Source organism: Microtus oregoni, unplaced genomic scaffold (genome assembly GCF_018167655.1).
Source record: "Microtus oregoni isolate MIOR12 unplaced genomic scaffold, Mior012 000007F_ref0000211, whole genome shotgun sequence".
NCBI lineage: Eukaryota > Metazoa > Chordata > Mammalia > Rodentia > Cricetidae > Microtus > Microtus oregoni.
Window position 1 is genome coordinate 54,236,935 of NW_024543066.1, and position 25,813 is coordinate 54,262,747.

The window sequence follows — 25,813 nt, forward strand, 5'->3', positions numbered from 1 at the left end:
AAGCACATCATCGGCCGAGCTATCTCCACACCTATTAGGTGGCTATGTCTTCAAATCAGATCAGGAGTGAGCCTTCAGCAGATTAAAAACCCCAGAAGTAGCTGAATTTTGTGGCATCTAAATTACACCTTAATTTAAGATGCATTTTTAGCATCTGAACGGTCAGGTTGAGCCTGCTTTTCTTCCACCTGACCAATCACCACCCACAAGCTGATGGAGGCAGGTGCTATCCAGCTCCCACAGCTTGTAGCTTGGACATTCGAACCTGCTGCCTGTCTTGGTAGTACATTTAGGGGTTTTGTTGTTGATGTATGTGGTGTTGTTTTATTTTTACTTTGTGACTTTGTGTTGTATGTGGTTTTTATTTTTACTTTTGAAGACGATTATATTAGAGTTTGAGCAGGCAAATGGTAAACTCTAGCAGCTAAGATAAAGGCGAACCGGAGGAAGAAAGTTACACCTCTGAGATCAGGAATTGACGTCTGTCATAAGCTGCACAGAGCTGGAGACGTCGCTCGGTTGGTAGAGTGCTTGTCTAATGTGCATGGAACCCCAGGCTCCATCCTCAGCACCAAAGGAAATCCGCAGCGGTGGCACACCCTTTGCCATCCCAGGTGCGAAGTGGCGGCAGGAGGAGCAGAAGTTCACGGTCATCCTCCAGTGCACAGAACTGGAGGCAAATTTGGGTTAGGTAGGAGAGGGAGAGGGTGGGGAGAGGGGCGGGGAAGAAGAGCAGCACCACAAGAAAGTTGCCACTGTATGGGGGGAAAAGAAAAAGATCCATTTTCTGACTCAAAAGTACTCAGGCCTACCAATGAAGGCTTGTAAGCAACTGCCCCATTTCATTTTTTAAACGAAAAGATTTCGTGTCATGTTCATACTTAATCTTCTTAACCCCAAAGCTTTGAAATCGCTTTGAGGAGAGAGCGAGACTGAGAACCCCAACCAGCGAGAGGGCGCGCAGAGCGCAGTCTCTGTCGGGATCCAGTCAGGGTCACCACGCTCTTCCTCCCACAGGGGCTCCCTGGGGGCCGTCACCCCGGTCGCCGCCCGGCAGCCCAGCCGTGCGCGGCCGCCCAACCGAGCTTCGAGCCTTCGCCCCCGCGCCGCTTCCGTGCGCCCAGGGACGGCCGCGCCCGGACGCGTGCGGGACGGGCGAGCGAGGGAAGCGGTGCGGGCGCTCGCCACAGTCGTCCGGGAGGCGACTCCAGGCCACTCTCCCCGCACCCGTCCCGTCTGCAGAAGGGGGCCCCGGCGCTGCCGAGGGAGGGGCGCAGCCGTCCGTCCTGGGCGTCCACCGTGAGGCGGGCGCCCGGGCGCCGCGGCCGCCGTCGTCGCTGGGAGTGTGGGCAGGGCTGCCGGGGGCTTCCGTGGGCTCGGCCTCGCCCACCTCAGGAGGAAAAGCAGGGGGAGCCCCGGCGCCCGGCGGCAGCGAGCGGGAGCGCAGAGGACAGGGCAATCCGCCCCCGCGCCCGCCGCCCGCCCGCCCGCGCGTCCAGCTCCGCGCCCAGGCTCCCACCCTGCCGGGCGCGCGTCTACGGCCAGGGGCTCGCGGCGGCCTCCAGCGCCCAGCCCCGGGGAATGCGGCGGCCCCCGGCCCCTGGCGCCACTCGGTGTCTCGGCTGGGCCTCCTCGCTCGTCTGCTCCGCGGCCTCGACGCTCCCGGGTCCCCTGATGGCAGCCAAGTGGTTCAAGGAGTTCCCGCTGACCCTGAAGACCGCGTCGGAGCGCGCCAGGCCCGGGGGCGCGGGCGGCAAGCCGCGCAAGAACTCGGAGACCGGCGGCGCGGAGCCCGCCCCGGGCAAGAGCCGGAAGAACTCGGCGGCCGAGCTGGGGGGCAGCAGGGCGGGCGGTGGACCCCTCAAGGACAGCCGGCTGTCTCGGGACAGCCTGCAGGGTCTGATCCAGGCCGCGGCCGGCAAGGGTCGCAAGAACTCCCGGGCCACCGCCACTGCCACCGCTGCCACCACTGAGGAGGAGCCCCACCGGGGCGCGGTGGCCAAGAGCGCGGGCTGCAGCACCTACATCAGCAGGCTCATCAAGGTGGACACACAGGAGAAGAATGGTAAGAGCGGCTACCCGGGTGGCGGCAGCACCAGCAGCTCTAGCAGCTCCTCTTCCTCTGCGTCCTCTTCACCGTCCTCCCTGGGCCCCGAGCTGGACAAGGCCAAGATAATGAAACAGCAAGACACGGTAGGAAGCCAGCGTCTCTACCTACCTCTCAGTGCTGGGGGCACACGGGAGCCTGTTGAATCCCAATATTCCTTATGCGTAAGATAAGTTCAAGATGTTTTCCAAGGTCCTCTCCTGAGTCCATTCTGACTCCCAAGTGACCGTTTAAAAATCATTAGACTTAATTTTTTTTTTTTTGGAAAGATTTTTGCCCAGGCTTCAAGACCTTGACTTCATTGTTCGTTGTGTTTGGTTTTTGTTCGTGGGTTTAGAAGGGCAGTTGAAGGGAAGGGATAGAAATCAGCCCTTTTATAGGTGTGTTTTCGAGTTTGTCATCAAGGGGTACCAAGGCTAGACTTCTGTAGACTCCTGAGCACACAGAGGAACTGTGAAGTGTGAGTTCCCATCTCCCAAGCCTCTCAGAGTTCCAGCATCGCCAAGAAGACAGGCCTTCCATTCATTCTGTGATTATTGCTGTGCTGTAGAGTAAGGGCCATGCACTGGGGAGAGGATGGGGGGGGGGGGGGGCTCAACGTCCTTAACGAGGAAATGCCCATAAGGAAATTGCAGATCAGGAGAGAAGAAGGTGTTTCCGGCATCTTAGTCACCAGAGGGCTCTGGGTGCTGTCCAGAGTGGGAAAGGTAAGGGGGGTGGGGGGGGACCTGTAAGCTAACTCTCCATCCATGCAGGGCAGAGCTGGGCTTTCTGCCCTGTGAGGAATGGGGAGAGAGAAGAGCTCCCACCCAGGTTTTAGGCTTCAGCCCAAGCAACCGCTTCCTGGTGAGGGGCTTAAATTTCTTCTTACCTTTCAACAAACTGACCTAGACTGCCGGGAACTTGTGTGAGGTGGCATGTATTGGGTGCCTTTGTCCATTGCTCCATTCAAGAGTTTACAGAGATCTGTGTGCCTGTCCTGTTGCAGGCACTGAGCAGAGCCATGGGAAGATGGAGCTGGAAGCATCTCATATATAACTGGGTGGCGTGCCTCACTGTTGGGCAAGGACTGAGTGTCACCTCCTACCTTCCTTGATGTATCCGAGTTACAGCATGTGGAGCAGGTTTCAAGGAGGATGGGATGGAGTTAGTGGCAGTCACAGTCCCCTCTTGTGGGTGTCACTTGTGGGTGACTGGCATTTCTTAGGCTGTCTTCTCCGAGGTGGCAGATTCTTCCAGTCTGTCCCCTTTTCTTCACTTCTCCCTTAACTTTCTGAATTACTTCCTCGTGAGCTTTCTGCCAGAGACTGTGGAACAGGGACCAGGGACCTCCCTGAGTCGGGGTCTCACCCCTGTAGTGTTAGCAGCCACTCCAGAACAGAAGTGCCATGCACACAGAACACCTCCATGCACCCAATACCATCAAAGTTCTGTCTGTCGTAGCTGCTAAATCACTCTCCCTGTGGATTATGGAACCCGAAACTTCTGGGGTACTGTTCGGTGCTAACCTGTGATGCCCATCTCTTTGGAGCTTGTAAAAATCCTTGAGGCCAGGAAGCAGGTGTTGGACTCCTTTTTAATCACCTTGGTTCTATGAAGTGACTCACTGGGTCTGTATTGCTTAGCTGGCAGGAGACTTGGAGCTGCCAGTCTGTGATAGAACAATTCTTCTCCATGCACTGAGGCCCCAGATACCCTCCCCTACCCACTGTCTACCCTTCCGCTCTCTTAACACACAAGCAAGGCACAGAAGAAAGTTTGTCTTGCAGAGATACGTGATCAACTACAAAAGCTGTCAGAACTGATGAGAGGTTTTGACTCGTTGGACCTGTGGGAGCATTCAGCAGCCATTTTGATGCTGTTGCCATTTTCCTGTCTGGGAAATCCTTATCAACTGTCCTTTCTCGTTGGACAGGTCATCATTTTAGAAGACTACGCTGACCCATATGATGCCAAACGGACAAAAGGTCAAAGGGACGCGGAGAGAGTGGGTGAAAACGACGGCTACATGGAACCCTATGACGCGCAGCAGATGATAACAGGTGTGTGACTGGGGTCTGCCTGATGAGGACAGAAATATCATTCTCATTCAGAGTGTTGGAGAATGGTAATCAGGGGTGGGTGTGGTGGCGCACACCTTTAATCCCAGCACTTGAGAGGCAGAGACAGGAGGATCTCTGTGAGTTCAAGGCCAGCTTGGCCTGTGTAATGAATACCAGGACAGTCAGGGCTATGTAGAAAGACCTTGCCTCCAAAAAAATAGAGAAATATAGATAGACGATAGATAGATAGATAGATAGATAGATGATAGATAGATAGATAGAAGATAGTAGATAGATAGATAGTAGATAGACAGACAGATAGTAGATAGACAGATGATATACGGGGAAGAGAACAATTTAATCAGATTCTGCTGAATGGAAGAAACAGAAATTAGATCCAAATCTTAAAGGAAAAATTCCTAATTGTCTTTTGGTGTCCTTCAGAGTTGTAAGAACTTGAAGAATTTTGTTTTTAAGTTTTTCTGGTTTTGTGCAAGATGGCATTTGAGAGTCTGCTCAGTCTGTAGCCTTGACCTTCTAAAAATTTCATTACATTTTACTCGGATGAGGGTGGGAGTCAGAGGTCAGCTTGTGGGGGGCGGTTCTCACCTCTCAACCTCGGGCTGCCCCACCATGCTGGTGCCTTTACCCACAGAGCTGTCTCACTGGCCTCACACCCTTCGTTTTTAGCATTGCCGACAGGTTGACAGAGCCTGAGCTAGTAGGCCAAGCAGTGCTCTATTTAGTATAGTTTCTGTGTGGTTATGTCGGGTCTGGGCAGCCGGGAACGAACAAGCGGCCTCTGCCTACACGGATATACATATCTAGGCCACATTCAAAAGCATTGGCGTCGTAACGGAGATTATTACTCCGTACAAACATATACTTCCGGGATTCAATCTCTAAACATTGCAGATGTAATAGAATTTCTTTCTACTGTGGTAGAAGATTTATCTCAAGTTCTTCAACACTGAAACAAAGCAATTAATTATTGGGGAAAATTAACAATCTATGTCAGCTGCTCCAGGCAAATCACAGAAAACTAAACTAATCTTGTTGTTTGCCAAGTCCAAGTCCCAGTCTGTGGGCTGAACAAACCCTCGTGTGGGTCTTGGTGTCAAACCTTTCTCTTTTACTCAGTTCTCATAAGTTGGTGAGGAGTATGTAAGCAAAATATCAAACTAGTTGTTCAGATTTATTTGGGAGTTTTAAAGTAAGCACCCGTAATGAAGTCTGTGGCTCCTGAGTGCTGACTCGTGTGTCCTGTTCACGTGTGGAGGACTTTACTGTGTTGAAACACACAGACGAGCTTTCCAGCCCGGGCTGGGCGAGCTGTCCCTGCAGAGGCTAGCAGAGAGGTGACTGTCACACCCTGGAAAGCCAAGACAGCCAAGACAGGCAAGAACGAGAGACAGGAAAGCTCGGCTCTGTTTCCTGCTTCCCTGCTCACAGAGATAAGGTACCACGCTGGGGAGGGTGTGCCCTGGCCAGGCTGTGACCCTGCAGGTCACTGGACTGTGGCCCCTGATGAAGTCTGTGAATGAAAGGAAGTGAGAACGAAGTCACTTTTACAAAGTTTTAGTGGCCTAAACGGAACAAGGGAAAGGATTGACTTTTACATATAACCAAGGAAAATGTTTGATTTCCTTTTTATTTTTAGAATTTCATACGTAAGTATAATACATTATGGTCACACCCACTCTTTCCCTCCAACTCCTCCTGCGTCTCCACCCCACCCTCTCTCAAACGCACGGCATCTTCTATAGCATATATAATACATGACACATATGTATAACTATATAAATATAATATACATAAAGCCTACTGCTTCCCACCAGTGTTTGCCACATGCACGTGGGTGCAGGGCTGAGCACTGGGGCGCGGGCATCCTGGGCTTGCCAGGTCCAGAAGACATGGCTACAGCATTCCTCCTGGTCCTCCGTCTCTTACCCTCTCTCCTCCCCTTCTCCCACGGTGTCCCCTCAACGTTGGCTGTAATAGTTATGTTATAGATGCCCCTTTGGGAGGGGGGTGAGTATCCACAGTCACTTGTTTTCTGTGTTTGACCAGTTGTGACTCTGTAGTAACCTCCACTGGCTGCAAAAGCATAGCTTCTTTATTTGAGCCCCCTAATAATCCCAGCTTTCCGGGGGCAGAAGCACAAGGATTTTTGAATTTGAAATCATCCTGATCTGCAGATCAAGTTCCAGGACAGCCAGGGCTACACGGAGAAACCCTGTCTTGAAAACACTACCACCTCTTCCCCTGAGAAAGAAAAGGATAGGGAAGTAGCTTCTTTGCAGGGGGCGAGAAGTGCACCAGTCAGGAAAGCCCAGGAGTGCAGCTGCCCACAAATGCTTCCTTCTAGCCACCGGCCACCCACCCACCCACCCCATGCTGGGGATTGAACCTAGCCAGAACTTTGAGCATAGTAAATCAGCAATTCTCAAATGAACTGCATCCCCAGTTTCATTTTCTTGGATTTGTCGCCTCAAAAGCTCTCTAAAGGGACTAACCATCCCGTTTTACCAAGTGAAAACAAGCATAGAGGACCCCAGGCTTGTCCCGCTTGCAAGACTTTATCTATATGGTGTGGGGTTCTTGAGTGGAAACCAGAGGGCAGCCGGTGGAGTTAGTCCTCTCCTTATACCCCAGGTCAATTGAGAGCATGCACCTTTACCTGCCAAACCATCCAGACACACACATACTTTTTTTTAAAAGTGTGTACTTTTTTATTTAAGAGGCAAGGTCTGCTCACTATAGTTCTTAAACTTTTCTGTTTGATTTTCATGACAGGGTTTCTCTGTGTGGTCCTGGCTGTCCGGGTACTTGCTATATAGACCAGGCTGACCTGGATCTCAGAGATCCTGCCTGCCTCGGCTAGCGTTAAGGCATTTACCACCACACTCAGCAAGGTCTGTTTCCTAAGAAACCCAGGCTGGCCTTTTGCATCAGCCTCCCAAATCCTGGGATATAGATGTCAGCCACTGTGCCTTCTATTTTGGTTCCCATTGGCTTTTGTTCATTGATTTGTTTTGAGGAAGGGTCTTGCTATGTAGTGATGCTGTCCTTGAATTTACTGTTCTCTGCTTTCTTCAACCTCCCAAGTGCTGAGATTACAGTCTTTCCTTTGACTTCACAAGATTTTTTTCAGAATAGATGAAGAATTCGAGTTGAGGTCTGCCACTCCAGAGTGAGTGCTGTGTCCCCATTGCCACATGACCCAGACATACTCAAGTCTTGGGGTACGTGATACTATCCCAGGCTCGATTTTTACATTGGTATATCATGTGAATCCGAGCAGAGGGACAGCCTCGCTTTGGGTCAGTGTTGTAGAAGGCCACTTGTTCGTTTCTGGCTGCTCAGAACCAAAGTAATCACAAAGAAGCCATGTTATTTGCAATACTGTTTGGGCAATAGCTTAAGCATATTTCTGGCTAACTCATAGCTTAAATTAACCCGTCTCCATTAATCTGTGTATCACCACGAGGCTGTGGCTTACCAGGTAAAGTTCCAGCATCTGTTTGTGGTGGGGCTACATGGTTTCTCTTGACTCCGCCTTCTTTCTCCCAGCATTCAGTTTAGTCATCCCCCCCACACACACCTAGCTCTATTCTACCCTATCACAGGCTCAAGTAGGTTTATTATTATTATTAACCAGTGTCATTCACAACATACAGAGAGAAATTCCACATCAGGTCAAGTCTGCAGGGTCTGTGTAGGTATCATTTTAAGTATGTCTGGGCCGTGTGGCACTGGAGACAGAGCACTCATTTATGTGCATAAAAATGCAGGCCTGGGTGCAGGAGATTAGCAGAAGCCTGTCACTCTTCCACTAAATTACAGGAGCATTTTCCCTGAGCAGCTGATACACACATTCTATGTAATTTAGCAATGTGGCCTTTAGCCACAAAATTGAAAGTTACACACTGGGCAGGTCTTTAGGAGACTTCTCAGACAGCTGTCAATTAGCACAAGGATTCTTCCCACAGGAGGTTTTACACTGCTGCTCATCAAGGGCTTTGAGGTTCCAGACTTGCCAAATAACCTTACTAAATGCTCCAACACCAGTCAAGGAAACCTAGGTCCAGGAAGTGAAATAAGTTGTCCACATCACTCAGTTGAACAGGCGTTACCAGGGCAGCCGGCAGCTGGCAGCTTTGACTGTTGAACTCTTGTCAAAGATTGTTTTTAAATTTTTGTTTTGCCTCCAAGTGGTTTTATCAGTTTGTTTAAATAGTCAGGTCTGAAGAACAACTCCAGCATGTTAGAAAAAACTCCACGCTAATTCTTGTGTTCTGAGTGCTAGAGCTTGGTCCAGGGGCCTCACGCCTGCCCAGAAGAGCTCTTCCATTGACTGCACCCTGCTGAGTCTTTAATCTGTCTCTCCTAGGTACATTTCAGGGCATCTGAATTGTATCTGCCTTTGTTGAAGTATCCCGAGTTATCTGATAGAAATAATAACTTCAGATTAGAAAGTTGAGCACTGGTAGAAGCCCCGTTCCTGAGCTTCATGAGGCTTCGTGTTTAGCGGCTTTGGAAACGTGAAAGGGATTAGGGGGAAAGATATGTTATTTAGAATTACAATTAAAATTTATATTTGTGCCTGGAAAGATGGCTCAGTGATTTCTCACTGCTCTCCTAGAGGTTCTAGGTTTCGTTCCCAGCATCCACATGGCCCTCACAGCTGTCTGTAACTCATTCCAAAGGATCTGACGCCCTCCTCTCGCCTCCACAGGCACTGCACAATGATGATGCAGACACACGTGCAGGCAAAACATTCATACACAAAACAAAAGTAAATGGATATAATCTTTTTGGTTTTGTTTTTTGAGATAGGGTTTCTCTGTAGCTTTGGTGCCTGTCCTGGAACTCACTCTGTAGACCAGGCTGGCCTCACATTCACAGAGATCTGCCTGCCTCTGCCTCCCAAGTGCTGCAATTAAAGGCGTGAGCCACCACCATCTAGCAAATCTAAATTTTTTAATAAAAAAATGGCAGGAAGAATTCTTCTTAAAGATCCACACAAAGTAAGGTATGGTAGAGAAGTCTGGGCTACCCACTCAGTGGCCTGCAGGGCAGAGGCCTAGCAACCTGTAAGTAAGTTCCAGGGCTTCTGTGATGTGAACCTGTGATGTATGTGCCCAGCAAACATAGCCACTCTGACTGTTGAGAGAGAACCCTGGGACCCTGTTTTTATTTTTTTATATTTATTCATTTATTTTGTTTTTTCAAGACAGGGTTTCTCTGTGTAGCCTTGGCTGTCCTGGAACTAGCTCTGTAGACCAGGCTGGCCTCGAACTCACAGAGACCCGCCTGCCTCTGCCTCCCGAGTGCTGGGATGAAGAGAGCCCTGTTTTTAAAGAGACTCCTAGGTAATATAGGGTGATAATAGCAGTTAAATTTGTTGTCAGGTGTGGTAGCGCACTCCAGTAATCCCAGTCTCTAGGAGACTGAGGCAGGAGGATCACTGCAAGTTAGAAGTCAGAGTGAGAACCTGAACCACAGAGTGAAACCCTGCAAAATCAAAATTGTTAATAGTTAAAGACACTGGCCTTCTGCTGTGTGCTGAACGTGAATGACTTAATTATGTGTGATGAGAACCACGGGCTGGAAAGGGAGATTTTCCAGTCCCTGTTGGACTCTGTACATATCAGCTGCGGTTTTCACTGGTGTGAGGCAGCCCTGCATCTCCGAGAGGCTGCAAGTGAGTATTTATCTGCTGCCAACCACAGCACCCCGTTGTCTGCCACAGTAAATGGCCTCTATCGGCAGCCAGGGTGTAGCTTCCTCTGCCATTTCCTCCTTCTCAGGCTCATTTCCTCTTGGAACCAGCTCTGCACGTCAGGGGCTATTCTCCCTGCAGGAAGGGTCGGCTTGCAGCCCTGTGATTGTTTCTGTTTCTATGGCGCCTCAGGTTAGGGACAGCCAGGTGTTGGAATGGGCTGGAAGGTTAATGCCCTGGAAGGGGGAGGTGTCTAGGCTCTTTTCCATCTCATTAAACATTGATTCAAAAGATGTTTTACCAACTCTCCATTGCTGGGCCATGCAAGGAAGAAGCATTTTCAGTTGTGTGCTTTCCGGCTGGTTCCTTGTCCATTTCAAAGGGAACAGGAGAATGTCACTGCAAAGATATACTACACACATATGCATATCAATCACTGTATCTCATTTGAATGCCAGTCTATTTAAATTTCCCTGTGAGCAGAACTTCCACCCAAAGGATGGACTCAGAACCTCTATCTAAGGATGGACTCAGGACCTCTACCTAAGGATGGATCCAGAATCTCTATCTAAGGATGGACTCAGGATCTCTACCTAAGGATGGATCCAGGACCTCCACCTAAGATGGACTCAGGACCTCTACCTAAGATGGACTCAGGACCTCTACCTAAGGATGGATCCAAGATCTCTACCTAAGATGGACTCAGGATCTCTACCTAAGGATGGACTCAGGATCTCTACCTAAGATGGACTCAGGACCTCTACCTAAGATGGACTCAGGATCTCTACCTAAGATGGACTCAGGACCTCACCTAAGATGGACTCAGGACCTATACCTAAGGATGGACTCAGGATCTCTACCTAAGATGGACTCAGGACCTCTACCTAAGATGGACTCAGGATCTCTACCTAAGGATGGATCCAAGATCTCTACCTAAGATGGACTCAGGATCTCTACCTAAGGATGGATCCAGGACCTCCACCTAAGATGGACTCAGGACCTCTACCTAAGATGGACTCAGGACCTCTACCTAAGATGGACTCAGGACCTCTACCTAAGATGGACTCAGGATCTCTACCTAAGGATGGATCCAAGATCTCTACCTAAGATGGACTCAGGATCTCTACCTAAGGATGGATCCAAGATCTCTACCTAAGGATGGATCCAAGATCTCTACCTAAGATGGACTCAGGATCTCTACCTAAGATGGACTCAGGATCTCTACCTAAGATGGACTCAGGATCTCTACCTAAGGATGGACTCAGGACCTCTACCTAAGATGGACTCAGTCTTCCTCCTTAGGTTTATATAGCTCACTTGGAGCAGAGTTGAAGCAAGGATTTTTTTTTCTCTTATTCTATTCTATGTGCATGAGTGCTTGTATGTATGTATGTATGTATGTATGTATGTATGTATGTGAGTGAACCATGTGTGTACCTGAAGAGGCCAGAAGAAGGTGTTAGGAAACAGAGTTACAAATGATTGTGAGCCACCATAAGAGTGCTGGGAGCTGAACCTGGGTCTTCTGTTAGAGTACTGCAAGTACTCCTAACAACTGAGATGTCTCTCCAGTCCTGAAGCTGGGATCTTGGGAAACACTATCTAAACTGAGCAGGAATGAGTTCCGATTAGAAACCTAAAAATTCTAAATCCATCCCCTGGGTTCCTTTGTGTGTTCTGCTTCCTTGAGAAAAGATCTTTCTTTTTTTTAAAAAAAAATGCCAGCCTTATCTCAGCTGAACCAAGAACAGAATATGTTTTTGTTTCTTGTTTTTCATAACTACATCTAAAATAGGCAATGAAGAAAAAGTCGTGGAGTTGAAAGTCAGGAGTCTAAGACAAAGACACAGCTCTAGCCTCAGACAGCTGGGTCAGTCCTGCCAGCCGTATTCACAGCTTTGTGTTGGGATGTGTCCTTCTGTTTGGGGATGGTGCCGGGAGAGGCTAGCCCCAGAGAGTCAGAGGAGGTGGGTGCGAGATACGCTCAAGTTTAGCTGTTCATTAGAATATCCTAGTAGTTTTGCACCATCTGGCTTGCAAGCTACATCCACCAGTGAAGTCAGGTCCTGTGAAGGTGAGGACCAGATAAATAAATTACAGTTTGCCCAGGTAATTCCAGTGGGCATAGACTTGCATGGGACTGGAGGCACAGAGGTGGTTGCTGCACAGGGTCCTAAATTCCACAGATCCAAAACCTCACCCTGAAATAAGTCATCACGCCACACACACAGACACACACACACAATCCCATGCCACATACCTCACACACATACACACCTCATACCTCACCACCCATATGCATATGTACACACCACTCACCCCCCCACACACCACATACACACAATCACACACCACATACCACATACACACACCATGCACACACACACACAATCACACACCACATACCTCATACACATACACACTTCATATACCTCACCACCCACATACATACATACACACCACTCACACACACACACACACACACACCACATACACACAATCACCACATACCACACACATACCATGCACGCACACACACACACACAGTCACACACCACATATCACACACACACACACACACACACACACACACACATCACTGGTTTAGAACTCAGAATGTGCCCGGACACAGAGGTCGGCCTGCCTCTGTCTCCTGAGTGCTGAGATTGAAGGCGTGCGTCTCCAAGCCCGGCTGAAGTTTGCTGTCTTTAATTTTGTGGTGTCCTTTTAGTAACTTTCTCCACCCGCTGTCCTTTCTTTGTTACAGAGCTCTCACTGAGCCGGTGACTCTCCAGGGAACAGAATTCCGTCTGTTTCCACTTGTAGGGAACCCTTTCAGGTCCATTCCCACAGCATCGCAGGCTTGCGACCCTTTTTCTGCTTGCCTCACTGTCTCTCCCCTCCTTGCTTCTGTCAGTCACCTCGCCTGGAACCCCTGAGCAGGATTCTGCCTTGTGCTCTCCATCCCCTCAGTCAGCGTCCTCTCCTCTAGCATTGCCTTATTCCTTGCAGTACCGACAGCTGTCCACGGCAACAGTCTTCTTGACGCACACTTGCAGGTCACGTGTCCTCTGCCTGAACACCATCCCATCATCACCACACAGTGATGTGTTCTGCCAGCATAAGCAAGGCGTGCTGGCCCCTGCTCCAGCCATCTCTACCAAAGTGGAAACACGTATGTCTAAAAACTAAGTACACAGTAGTAAGAATGGACCAGGGCACCATGACAGCTGGTGAGCTCTGAGGCCAGCAGAGGGCCAGCTGGGCACAAGAGGCTTTTCCACGGAAGAGATGCCTGGTTAGAGGTCAGTGGGCTAAAAGACCACAGATGCTGATAGGCGTAAATGTAATATGTACAAATCTTCAGAGATTCCATCTGGTAAGGACCCGGCGCCCAGGTTGGTCTGTCGCCAGACACTGCCAACTCTATCCTATGGTGGCGAGTTGTTTAACTGTTGATTGGTCAGTATCTATTGGGTTTATCTGTGCACTCCTGTGTGCTGCTTCAGGCCAGATCTCACTTCCTTCATCCTATACAAGGCTGTTAGAGTTACCACAAAGTGACTCACAGATAGAATTATTACTGCCGGCTTTTAAGATTTTTAAATGGCCAGGCATGATGGTGCACGCCTCTAATCCCAGCACTTGGGAGGCAGAGACAGGAGGATCTCTGTGAGTTAGAGGTCAGCCTGGGCTACAGAGTGAGTTCTAGCACAGCCAGGGCTACACAGAGAGATCTTGTCTCAAAAAACCAAAAGAGAAAAGAAGAAAAAAGTAGACAAGAAAAGATTTTTAAATGGTTTTTCACTGTACACAGCACAATCCAAACTTGGTGTTCTTGCTATTGGAAGAAACCCCACTTCCAGATGAGTTCCAAACATCTCGCATTTGGGGGCTGAGGCAGGAGAGCCCTGGAGTTCAAGGCCATCATAGCAACTCCAAGCTAGCCGGGCCTCCATGACACCCTGTCTTACAAAGCAGCAAAGATGGGGCAGGAGACTCACTTACTGCTTTGGCAGGTACCAGAGTCTGGTTCCCAGAACCCAAGTCTGTTGGCTCAGAACTGTCTGTAGTTGGAGCTCCAGGGGATCTGGCACTATTCTCTGGTTTCTGCGGAAACACACACGCAATTAAAGATAAATCTTGAAATTTTTTATTTAAAAAAATGACAGAGCTGCAGAGACGACTCAGCGGATAAAAGTGCATGACTATTCTCCAGATGTCCTATGTTCAATTCCAACACCCACATAGCGACTCACGACTCAGCGCCCCCTTCTGGTGTGCAGGCATGCACGCAGACAAGGCACTTGTATACATAAATAAGTAAATCTTTTTTTTTTTTTTTTGGTTTTTCGAGACAGGGTTTCTCTGTGGTTTTGGAGCCTCTCCTGGAACTAGCTCTTGTAGACCAGGCTGGTCTCGAACTCACAGAGATCCACCTGCCTCTGCCTCCCGAGTGAGTAAATCTTTTTTAAAAGAGGACAACAAAACTAAGGAAACCCCCGCAGCTTGCTCCTCTGGGTCTTACCCTTCTCCAGTTAAGAGCTCTCAAACCCTTCCTTTTTTCTGGACTTTTGCCTTTGAAACTTTCCTCTCCGCTTCCTGGGATGGCAGCTCACCCCTTCTGTTTCCCACCTCCCTATCTTCATTCATGCAGCTTCCTCCGCTGGAAGTGACCTTCGCCGTCAGAGTCAGCTCATCTTCCATTTTTCTTCCACTTGGAGTCCATCCAGATGTGTGTCAGAGAGTAAGGCTTCTAGCGCCCCGCTTCCTGCTTTCCACTCCAGGCCCTGCCACGTACTGGTCTGGGTCACTTCCTCGGGTTCCTTGTGCTTCTGATCTCTTTACCATGGGGACGCCGTCGTGTCTGTCTCGCAGACTGAGCATCGCACTGAGAGCGGCGTTTGCTGCTGGGCTGTGCTAGATGATTTGGTTTTCTGCCGTAACAACTCTTACTTAGATTTATCCTTCAGTCTACTTTGTGAATGTGTCTGGCTCTTATTACTCCAAAAGTGTCTGTATCTTAAGAATGTGGATAGAAGCGGGGCATGTTGCCACACTCCTTAAATCCCAGCACTCAGGAGGCAGAGGCAGTGAGTTCCAGGCCAGCCTGGTCTACAGAGCGAGTTCCAGGCCAGCCAGGGCTATACAGAGAAACCCTGTCTCGAAGCAAACACAAGCCTGAATAAGGCAGGTAGCTTCCCTGGAGTATTGTGAGCAATGTTTCAGGACATAACAGCTGGTTTTCCTTCAAATGCTCTCTTTGGTCTGGGCTTCCAAACAAGAAGGGTTACAAGATCTGAAGGTAAACTTTACTTAAAGTGAACACTAGGTCAAGGAAGTGAAACTCCTACCTAGAGGACTCTTCTTCACTACCCTGGCAGGGGACCTGGAGGCTCCTGCCTGAAGGTATCAACCCTCTTCTTGGCCTTGGTCCATTTGTCTGTGCTAAGAGGCTGCTGCTGCTGCTGCTGCTTCCCCCCCTCCTCCTCCTCTTACTCCTCCTCCCCCCTTCCCCTCCTCCTCTTCTTCTTCTCCCTCTCCCTCTCCCCCTCTCTTCCTCCTTCCTTCCTTCCTTCTTTCTTCCTCTGCCTCCTGAGTGCTGGGATTAAAGGTGTGCACCACCACCAGAGGTGTTCTTCTTAAGCCTGCCTCTCAGGAGCTGTGCAGCCTGTCTAGGACAGTGTGGTAGCTGAGTTCATGTAGGCACAGCAAGCATCTTGTGCAGTGGTCAGGAAAGCTCTGTGCCTCCTCTTGCTTCAGCAACATGGCCAGAGAGTAATCAGCCCACACCAGAACAGATCTAGAGCATTCTACTGCCTAGCCAAGGTTACCCGTGGGTTACCCACAGGCCTCGTGACACCTGTCCATGTCTGCCTGATTTTCAGAAATCAGACGTCGTGGTTCCAAAGACCCCCTGGTGAAGGCCCTCCAGCTGCTTGATGGCCCATGTGAGCCAGGTGAGAGCATGAAGGTGGAGGCCACAGCCAAGAGACGCAGCTCTAAGGACCTGCTGGGGAAGCCGCCGCAGCTCTATGATACCCCCTATGAGCCCTCAGAGGGTGGCCAACGGGTGGCAGAAGTGAAGGCAAGGCCAGCAGACAGCAGGCTGCCAGAGGAGGATGATCGACCTGCCGCCGAGTATGAGCAGCCCTGGGAGTGGAAGAGGGAGCAGATCGCACGGGCCCTGTCAGGTGAGGGTGCAGCATCTGCCACTCAAGGCCTTCTCCTCCTAGCACTTACTGCCTTTCAGAGCTGACACAGCAATAGTCCAGGTTCATTGGGCACAAATGTGGCTTTTAGCACATGTGTATCGCCCTTCAGTACATGTACGCAGGCCTCAGCACATGTGTGCAGCCCTCAGCACATGTGTGCAGCCCTCAGCACATGTGTGCAGCCCTCAGCACATGTGTGCAGCCCTCAGCACATGTGTGCAGCCCTCAGCACATGTGTGCAGCCCTCAGCACATGTGTGCAGCCCTCAGCACATGTGTGCAGCCCTCAGCACATGTGTGCAGCCCTCAGCACATGTGTGCAGCCCTCAGCACATGTGTGCAGCCCTCAGTACATGTACACAGCCCTCAGTACATGTACGCAGCCCTCAGTACATGTACACAGCCCTCAGTACACGTGTCTGTTGAATGCTAGTTAGTGTAGGTAGTAAACCTATCACCTAGCATGAGTTCACTCTGAGGACACTCTGAAAAGGTCCTTGGAATTCCAGAGCAGAGTACTGGTCACTGGACCCTAAAGGAAGAGCAGAGGAAGGGCGAGCTGGCCACCCATGCCCACTTGCAGAGGAGCGTTTGCCCTGGTGATCCATTGCAGATGACTCTCGATGCTGCATCAAGTCCTTTGCTTTGTTTCCTCACTGTGTCTGTGATTTTGATTCCATCTGATTGTTGGTGAGAATGAGGTTAACATGGTCGACCAGAAGACAGCTTGTGGAGTTGGTTCTCTCCCTCTACCATATAGGCCCCATGAATTGAACCCAGGTTGCCAGGCTTGGTGGCAGCCACCTTTACCCCCTGAGCCATCTTGCCATTCCACAAGTCCCCTTTTTAACAAGGCGTTTGAGGTGGAGAAGTCTAGCTACAGATGAGGTACACGTTCTGCCTGCATTCCCAGGACTCGGGAAGCAGGAAAACCAGGAGTTCAAGGCTAGTCTGCGCTGTCCAATACTCCGTGTGATCAATTGTGCCCTTAAAACTGCTCGTTCCCCCTCTCTTGCTGGCGTAGCTGCAGAGACACCTTCCAGGGCTGCTGGGAAAGCCTCTTGGCCACCATCACCAAAGCTAACAAACTGGAGACGGCTTTTCTAGATCGTGACCTCGCTTACTCTTCAGGCCTGTGAGATGCTCACTGTGAAATGGCAGGCCTGGGTGAGAGAGATTAGTGGACCAGCCGCTGGGGCTGCAAACACGAGTGAAAACTAGACTTTTTGTTGTCATTTGGTTTTTCTTCCTGCCTCAGTTTCCTTAGTGAAAGTGTTAGAGTCATATGCCCCGATTCCCCGCTAAAACTGGTTCCTTTAGAAAGGTATTCCAAAGTAAAACCTAGATTTAAGGTAGAGTCACATCTTCAAATGTGGGCCAAGAAAATATTTCCTATTTAGTTAGCCCAGGCTAGCCTCAAACTCCTGGCTCAGCCCCTCGAGTCACTGGGATACCTAACCTTGCTTGTGTGAGGGTTTCTAAGTAATTTAAGGGAAAGTTGATAAGCAGACTTAAAACAGTAAGAAGAATAGGTGGGGTTGTGCTGGAGAGATGCTCAGTGGTAGGAGCACTGCCTGCTCTTGCAGAGGACCTGGGTTCAGTTCCCAGTGCCCACGTGGAGGCTCACAGCCGTCTGTAGCTGCTGATCTCAAGACGTAATGTTTCCATTTGACTTTCACAGACTTTGTCTTGCCCTTGATTTAGAATTTTCAAGGTATTTTTCCCATTAGCAGTAAATCCAGTTAGAAGTGGAAATAGTGTATTGGTTGGTGGTGGCGCGTGCAGATAATCCCAGCACTTCGTATACGGCAGCCAGAGATGGCAAGTTCTAGGCCACCCTGTGAGAGCTAAGAAGAGAGAAAAGCAAAGCCTGTCTGAAGCGGCTCTGTTTGGTCTCTTCTCTGCTCACCTAGGCGTCTCAGCAGCTCTCGGTGTCAGTTCATGATTTCTCTGTCTGAGTGTCTTATCCTTTTGCTTATAATTTCATAGTGAAAGTTGCCGCTGATTTTATAGAAAGAGATAGACTCACTAAATAATTTCACTAAATGTATGTTTAAGTCTTTGGAAAAGAAATATTCTCTGAGAATTTCATACAGTGTATTTTTATCATGTGCTCTGCTGTCCTCCAACTCCTCTCAGCTCTTACCCCCTTTGCACCCACACAACTTCTCTCTGAAAAGAAAAGTAAGGGGGGAAAGCCACTAAAAACATGGAGTCCTATTTGTGTTGGCCAGCTGTTCCTGGGCTGACGTGGTGTCTGTGGCGAGTGTGGTGGAAGACAGCTCCTTCCCTGTCCTAGCAGCTAAGCCTCGTGAATAGCTGCCTGGGCGGGGTGGGACTCCGTGCCCACGTCCCCCCCTCCCTGGCTTGGGCTTGTGTGGGTCTGTGTGAGCTGTCCCAGCCTCTGTGAGTTCATGTGTGTCTGGCCTGTTGTGTCTGCAAAACACTGTTTGTTTCGTTAAAACCCTCTACCACACGTGACCGTAACAGTCTTTCTGCCCCTCGTCTGTGTAGATCCCTGAGCCTCGAGGCTAGGGCGAGAAACAGATGTCCTGTTCAGGCGGGAGTGTTCTACAGTCACGCTCAAAATTTCTATTTAGTCTTTAAAAAACAAACAAACAAACACAACTTTTTGTAAGCACTTTTAGAATGAAAGTCATGCTGAAACACGAATCTCCTCTTGTGTTCCCAAACTGTGGAGCGCCCTCAAGCACAGTGGTCCTCAGAGACGCTGGCAGTGTGCTCAGAAGTCCTCAACAGCTGTCCAGAGATGCTGCTACTCACTGGAGCTGACTTTTGAGGAGGGGGCTAAAGCAGGCATGAGGTGTTTCCCTTTGAGGGTTGCATGGCTGGCCTCCATGGTCTCTGGTGTTAAGTGGCGTCTTCCTTCCAGTCCAGTTTGAGGGATCCGATCGATCTCCTGGGAGAGAGGACACAGGCAGACCCCACCACTGGCAGAAGACCTTGAAGCCGACTCTGTCAGACCACTGCGACAGGGAGAAGGTGGACCCGGGCCTGGCCCTGGAAAAGCAACCGTGAGTCTCCCTTAGTGACTTTGTCACAGCCTTGCATAGGGTCCCCATTTGGGGTGACCACTTTCATTTATGAATTCTTGTCCAGTAGGGGTTCTAAGCACAGTGCATTTGCTCAGGATGGAAGGGCTACTGTATCCTAAGAATTCTGCACACGCCTCCTTCCACACAAAGGGGAAGTTTGCTTTATTTTGTTTTAATTATTTATTATGAATGATTGTTTTGTGAGTGTTTTGATACCCAAAAAGGCTAGAAGAGGACATTGAAACTGGAACTGGAGTTGTGGGCAGTTGTGATCCACCACATGAATGCTGGTAACTGAGCCCAGGTCCTCTGCAGCGCGGCCAGTGCTCTGAGCCACTGAGCCCGCCCTCCAGGCCTAGAGGGAACTGTTTCGAATGGCACCACCCTCCTGGACTGCTGTGTAGGGTTGACAGGCTCTGTGACTGGGACCACTGGAATCTGTGTGGTGTCTGTCCTGAATATGCAGCAGAGGCTGTTGAATTGTGCTTTAGTGGAGTGGTCTGTAAGTGATGCTCACAGGGGTGCAGGCCCACTGGGTTTGCACTGTGACACTGTTTTCTTTTGTATCCCTGTTCAGTTGGTATCACGGCACCATTACCCGAGCTGAGGCTGAAAGCCGACTACAGCCCTGCAGAGAAGCTGGTTACCTGGTCCGAAACAGTGAGTCGGGCACCAGCAGGTACTCCATCGCACTGAAGTAAGTCCTCCCGGCCCCGGGCATTCCTGTCTGAGGGCAGGGGTGTGCTGTAAAGAGCCTCTGCTCCCTGAGGGTAGACGGGCAGTCTGGGTCACTGGGTGTGAAGCATTTACTTGGACAGCAGATGGCGAAACACTGCTCAGAACGCAGAATTGGCACCCGATAAAAAACCCCGTGTCTATTACAGTCGTGGTGGTCCTGTTTTCCTTATTGTTGAACGTTAGCCAGTTTCAACCTTCCGTTATCATATCTAAGGCCTCTTAGAAGAGAAATAATTCCTGATTTAAAAGAAAAAGTGGGGGCTGGAGAGATAGCTCAGAGGTTAAGAGCATTGCCTGTTCTTCCAAAGGTCCTGAGTTCAATTCCCAGCAACCACATGGTGGCTCACAACCATCTGTAATGGGGTCTGGTGCCCTCTTCTGGCCTGCAGGCATACACACAGACAGAATATTGTATACATAATAAATAAATAAATATTTAAAAAAAGATAGAAAAAGTGAAACTGGGCGGTGGTGGCGCACGCCTTTAATCTTAGCAATCAGGAGGCAGAGGCAGGTGGATCTCTATGAGTTCGAGGCCAGCCTGGTCTACAGAAAGAATGCCTGGTCTGTCAGGGATACACTGAGAAACCCGGTCTCAAAAAACAAAACAAAACAAGAAATGTTGCCAGGGCTGGAGAGATGGCTCAGTGGCTAGGAGCACTGGCTGCTCTTCCAGAGGACTAGGGTTCAATTCTCAGCACCCACATGGCAGCCAGCAACTGTTGGTACCTCCAGTTCCCAGGAATCCAGTGCTGTCTCTGAACTCTGTAGGGACCAGGTGTGCACATGGTGCACAGATACATACATAGGCAAAACACCCATAGCATGTAAAGGAAGGAAGGAAGGAAGGAAGGAAGGAAGGAAGGAAAGAAAGAGTCGCATCTAGGGTTGGGGCTCTAGCACAGCGGGAGGGTACTTGCCTAGCACACACAAGCCCTGAGTTTGTCCAATAGCAGTGCAAAAAAAAAATCAGTCAATAAAATTAAAAAGACAGAGCAGTTCAACCTCTTCTATAGTTTTTTTTAAGATTTAAAAAATTTTATGTTAATGACTATTTGCTTTCATGTATTTATGTATAGCACATACATGCCTGGTACCCGTGGAGTCCAGAAAAAGGCATCAGATCCCCTGGAACTGGAGTTACAGAGAGTTGTGAGCTTTCATATGGGTGCTTGGAACTGAACTCAGGTCCTCTGCAAAAGCTGTTAACCACTGAGCCATATCTCTGGTACACACATGCACACACAACCTTTCCCTTTCCCCTTTTTTTTTCTTCAGGGTTTCTCTGTGTAGCCCTGGCTGACCTGGAACTCTGGAGTTCAATTTGCAGACTAGACTGGCCTCAAACTCAGAGATCCGCCTGCCTCTGCCTCCTGAGTGCTGGGATTAAACCCTGTGTGCCACCATGCCTGGTACTCCCATGTAGCCCAGGTTTCTCTCTAACGTAGTGACCCCCTCCTCCCTCCCCAGTGGGAGAACCACAGGCGTGTGCCAACACACCCAGATTCGGCCATTTTTCCTTATTCCCTAGTACGAGGGACCTCAATGAATATTGAATCCTTGGTTGTCAAGATGCCAGCTGCATTTGATGCTGTCTCTTCTGGTGAAAGAGGAAATGCTAAGTTGCCTGTCTCACTCTCTCCAATTGTGTGCAGAAAACTCACTTTTGCCTGGTGGGCTTGGCAGAATTCTCGTTGCTCTGTGAATTCAGTGGCATTATATGGGAGGATCATTGTCAGAAGCCCTAACAGCACTTCCTTCCTGAGGAAGCTGAGCCCCTGCAGCTGAAACAATCAGACTGGAAGGGAAGGGAGGGGGAGGGGCACAAGAGCAATCTGGCTCAGAAAACAGGGTAGGCCAGGCAGACAATACCAGGAACAGCCACTGTGCTCCCGAAAGCAGTGTTCGGGATTAAATCTGAGCCTTCAGGGCCAGCTGACGTGGTGTGCAACTAGGACTGGTCTTTCCTCATGGGGCAGGGCCAGTGGACAGTTATTGTTGTTGTTATTATTAATGTGTTCCTTTGGGGGAAAATAAAGGAGAAGTAACCTCACATGTCTTTTTAGCAGTGGAGGGAGTTGGGTATAAACTGCACAGTGGCTTGGGCTTCACGAGTCTTACAGTTTGGGCAGTAGAAAGTTTTATTTAGCTTTTCCCTCCAGTCCTGACCGCTGGTGTGTAATAGTGATAAACAAGTTGGGATGCCATGGCTTTAGGCTTAGAAACTTCCAAACACGCCATCAGCTTGTTGAATGCTTCTCTCTGTGTGTAGAACAATTGCAGGACAAGAAGAGGACCCATGCGCCCATTGTGAGTCTGGCTGGGACGGTTTCCAGAGGGGACAGACTATCTGCTCACTCATTCATGTCTCCTTGTTTTTCTCCTCTAGGACCAGTCAAGGGTGTGTCCACATCATAGTGGCTCAGACGAAAGACAACAAGTACACGCTGAATCAGACCAGCGCTGTGTTCGACAGCGTCCCTGAAGTGGTCCACTATTATTCCAGTGCACAGCTGCCTTTCAAAGGGGCAGAACACATGACCCTGCTCCACCCCGTGCACAAGCTTCACTAAACTTTAGCCAGAAAGAGCCCAGGCACCTTCAAGGGTGTTGGCACCCAGCATCACGTGGACAGGACTCTGCTGCTGCAGACCGGGAGTTGGCGCTTAGAAGTCAAACAGTCTTTGGTCTTAAATCCAGGACCCGTGGTCTGATCCGTTCTTTCTCTTCCTGCCAAGTAGCTATACTGTAAGAAAGTATCCCTTGCCTGTTGCCTTCTCCCTTGGAGTAGGAGGTCCATTTGGGGTAGATCTAGAATTCGGGAGCACTAACTCGTCCCTCAGTGCTGTTATTCAGAGTGCCTAGCCTCTGAACCACAGAAAATCCCGTGGCCACGTGGAAGATCCTGCAGTGTGAGCCCCTCCTGGGGACTGGACGGAGAGTAGGAGGTGGGAACAGTGGACAGGAAAGCTGTCTTTCTCCGTGTCCTGGCGCAGCTGTGGCCTTCACACACATGCCCAGTTAAGGACTGGGCATAGGATTATTGGCGGTCAACCTTCCTAAGTGTTTGCTTTCTCCTTCTCTCTGGACATCCATTTCCAGTCAAGCAGTAATGCGAGCAAAAGCTGGATGGAAGCTCCCAGGTTAAAATGCTGCCTGTGACCGAGCAGTGCCGTGCTTCGTGGAACTCTGAGGAGCTGGCTTCTGATTCTAAGAACCACACAGAGCTCAGCAGCTGTTTCGTTCCTGGGTGATTACATAATTCAAACACCTTTTGTTTTCTCTTCATGCGCTTTAGTTGCACAAAGATGGAATTATCTTTAAGTTTTCTTTCTAAAATTAGATTTACTCTGGAGTTTTAGTAAATTTTTTACAACAAAATTGGCATGCAGTTGTAAGAACCGAGTCTGGGAAGAGGTTCCCCCAGGTACAGAATTTGTGCCTGTGGAAACCTTTGAAAGGACTGACATTGTCTCCCCTGCCCTCCAAGACACCACATCACTGTACTTTCACCCTTGTGACCAGAGCGGTCTCCCAGGAGGGGGTCTGTGGGGAATGGGGTGGACCAGGACCAAACTGGACAAATGGTTCGTGCTCAGGTGTGTAAACTGGGCCTCAAGACTGTTGCCATGGCAATGCACTGACCACCCTCAGGGGACAGTGAATGTTTGTGGCTTCTTTCAGGTGCACAAGAAATACTAACCTGGTCAGACTGCTTAGGAAAATACAGCTCTGAACTTAGCACCCGTCACTGGGCCACTGTGACAAACAGGACGTTTCAGTGAGGGTGTCAGCCAGAGGGTGGTGTGATCTTTCTGTTTTAAAAAGGTGAAGGGTTTTTCTCAGTGGAGCTGGGTGCTCTTCCCAAAGGCTGTTCTCACAGTACCGATGATCCCATGCAGCGCAGGGTTTTCATTTTCAAGTTTCAGTAGCCAGAGTTCCAGTTCCATTCAGCAAATGTTTGTTATCGTTTATTGTCTTGTATATGTGCACTGTTCACTATGTTAAGCCTATTTTTAGCTCATCAATCTAGCCGCAAAGACTTATTTTTTGCTTAGCCTTCCTTACTCTTCAAAGGAAACCGAGCTGTTGTCTTTAATAAACGATGAGAGAATTATAAAATATTTCTGTGTGTGGAAGAATTTGGGTCCACACCCAGCGATCTGATGTATGCGGGCCTGGTGGTCAGTGTCTCCTGGGCTCTGCTGCATGCCCAGGTGTTCTTTGCGTGATCGGAAGTGGAGGAGAGAGTTTATATACAGTCCAGTCTTCACAGTAGCAGGGGAGGGGGCTGTAAAAAGAAATAATATTGCAGATTAGTGGAAGGTCAGTGAGGGAGTAGGTTAAAGCTGCTATTTTCTGCCTAGGTCGGGACACAAGGTGACAGATGCCACTGAGCTCACAGCTGTCTGTGGCATAAAAGTACCCTATGTTCTAAAAACAATTAGGCCTAAGCGCTCACTGTGAGCCTGGGCCAGTTGCTCTGAAGCTCTGTAGCTAGTCCTTGGAGTTCCAAACCCTTGGGCTTTCTTCCTTTTTCTCCCGAGAAAGTATTTCCCTGTTACCTTCATTTCTTTGCGTTGATTGTGCCTCCCAGAAATTTTTTTCTACAAAGATCGTCTTGTGGTAAACCCTCAGGATGCCTTGTAGAGCGGTCCACTTTTTCTCCTTTGGAAAAACGTATTTGTAAAACTGCTCTGTCCCAGGGCATTGACTTAGAGAGGGGCCCTGAGAACAGAGGGCCCCATGTGTTCCAGCTAGCTTCCTGGGGGATGGAGGCAGGAGTTCAAGACTAGCCTGGGCAGCGGAGTGAGAGGGTTTCCAGAAAGAAAACAGGCAAATGTCATTTCTACTCCTGTGATGCCTCAGTGGTTTCTATTAGGATGTGTTTGACCCCTGGGTCTGCACATTTAAGTAGGACTCACACAGGCCTGGAGGATGCTGAAGAGTTTCTTCCTGGGTTGTACTTTAGGGCTGGAGAAGTGGCTCAGAGGTTGAAAGCATTTGCTGCTCTTTGCCGGGGGCCCTTGTTCAGTTCCCAGCCACACAAGCTGCCCGGTTCCAGGGAATCTGAGCCACTCTGGCCTCTGAGGGCACCATGCTTGTACCTGGTACACAGACATATATACAAGCAAAACACTCACGCACATAAACTCTTTTTAAAGCTTGAAAAATAGGAATAAAACAACGGAGGGATTTTAGTGTGCGCTACAAAGACAGTGATGCTAAGCGGACAAGCGACTTTTCAAGTCATTAGTGCATGCCCTAGCAGGCCCCTGTAAGACAGCCTTACAGCAGAGCTCTGAGCTCGAGGTCAGCCTGGGCTTACAAAGTGAGTTCCAGGACAGTCAGGACTACATAGAGAAACCATCCAACCAAGCAACCAACACAGCCTTACTCTTAGCTGTTTAAAGTCGCTCCCACTGTCCTGGAGTTCGGTGAGTGGCCTCTGCCTCCGGGAGGGGAGTTGGGCAGAGAACCTGTAGTTCCTGTAGTGTTCTCACTCAATGACTGGCCTTTGCAGTTGGACAGATCTTAATGTTTGATTCAGAGGAACAACTGTGAGACTCTCTTTAGTCGCTTGCTAAATGAGTCTGCCCCTTCTGCTAAAATGCCCTTTGAGTTGCAGGCCTTATCTTCCCTTGCCACTGTGGAGAAGAAACCAGGGCATTCTAGCTTTCCTTCCTCCTGCACGTGTTTCCATGATTCTTAGGATCTCACTGATCTCGCCCTAGAACCCCACTTCCGTTCATCTTTCTGTCTTCTATAGCCAGCACCAGTTTAACCTTACACCCCTCAGAATTGCTCTTCTTTATTCTCATTGCTGTTTATGTTCCACTCGAGAAATTGGAACAGCTGTGAGCCTTTTGCGATAAAAGGTGGTGTGCTACTGCCATCTACTGGACTAAGGGAGAACTGCAGATGAGACCT

At 49.5% G+C, this 25,813-nt stretch overlaps 1 protein-coding gene across 2 annotated transcripts; it reads left to right on the top strand.

The window, feature by feature from the left end:
• Nucleotides 1-1,409: 1,409 nt before the first annotated feature.
• On the top strand, nucleotides 1,410-24,000 carry She (Src homology 2 domain containing E). Of its 2 annotated transcripts, none has more exons than XM_041656093.1 (6): nucleotides 1,410-2,193; nucleotides 4,023-4,149; nucleotides 15,763-16,068; nucleotides 18,982-19,123; nucleotides 19,722-19,841; nucleotides 22,272-24,000. In XM_041656093.1, exons 1-6 carry the CDS (start codon nucleotides 1,582-1,584, stop codon nucleotides 22,453-22,455), a joined length of 1,491 nt encoding a protein of 496 aa, XP_041512027.1. In that variant the 5' UTR covers nucleotides 1,410-1,581; the 3' UTR covers nucleotides 22,456-24,000. The 2 variants fall into 2 exon arrangements, with proteins under 2 accessions (XP_041512027.1, XP_041512028.1); XM_041656094.1 differs by having other exon boundaries at nucleotides 19,722-19,823.
• Nucleotides 24,001-25,813: the final 1,813 nt, after the last annotated feature.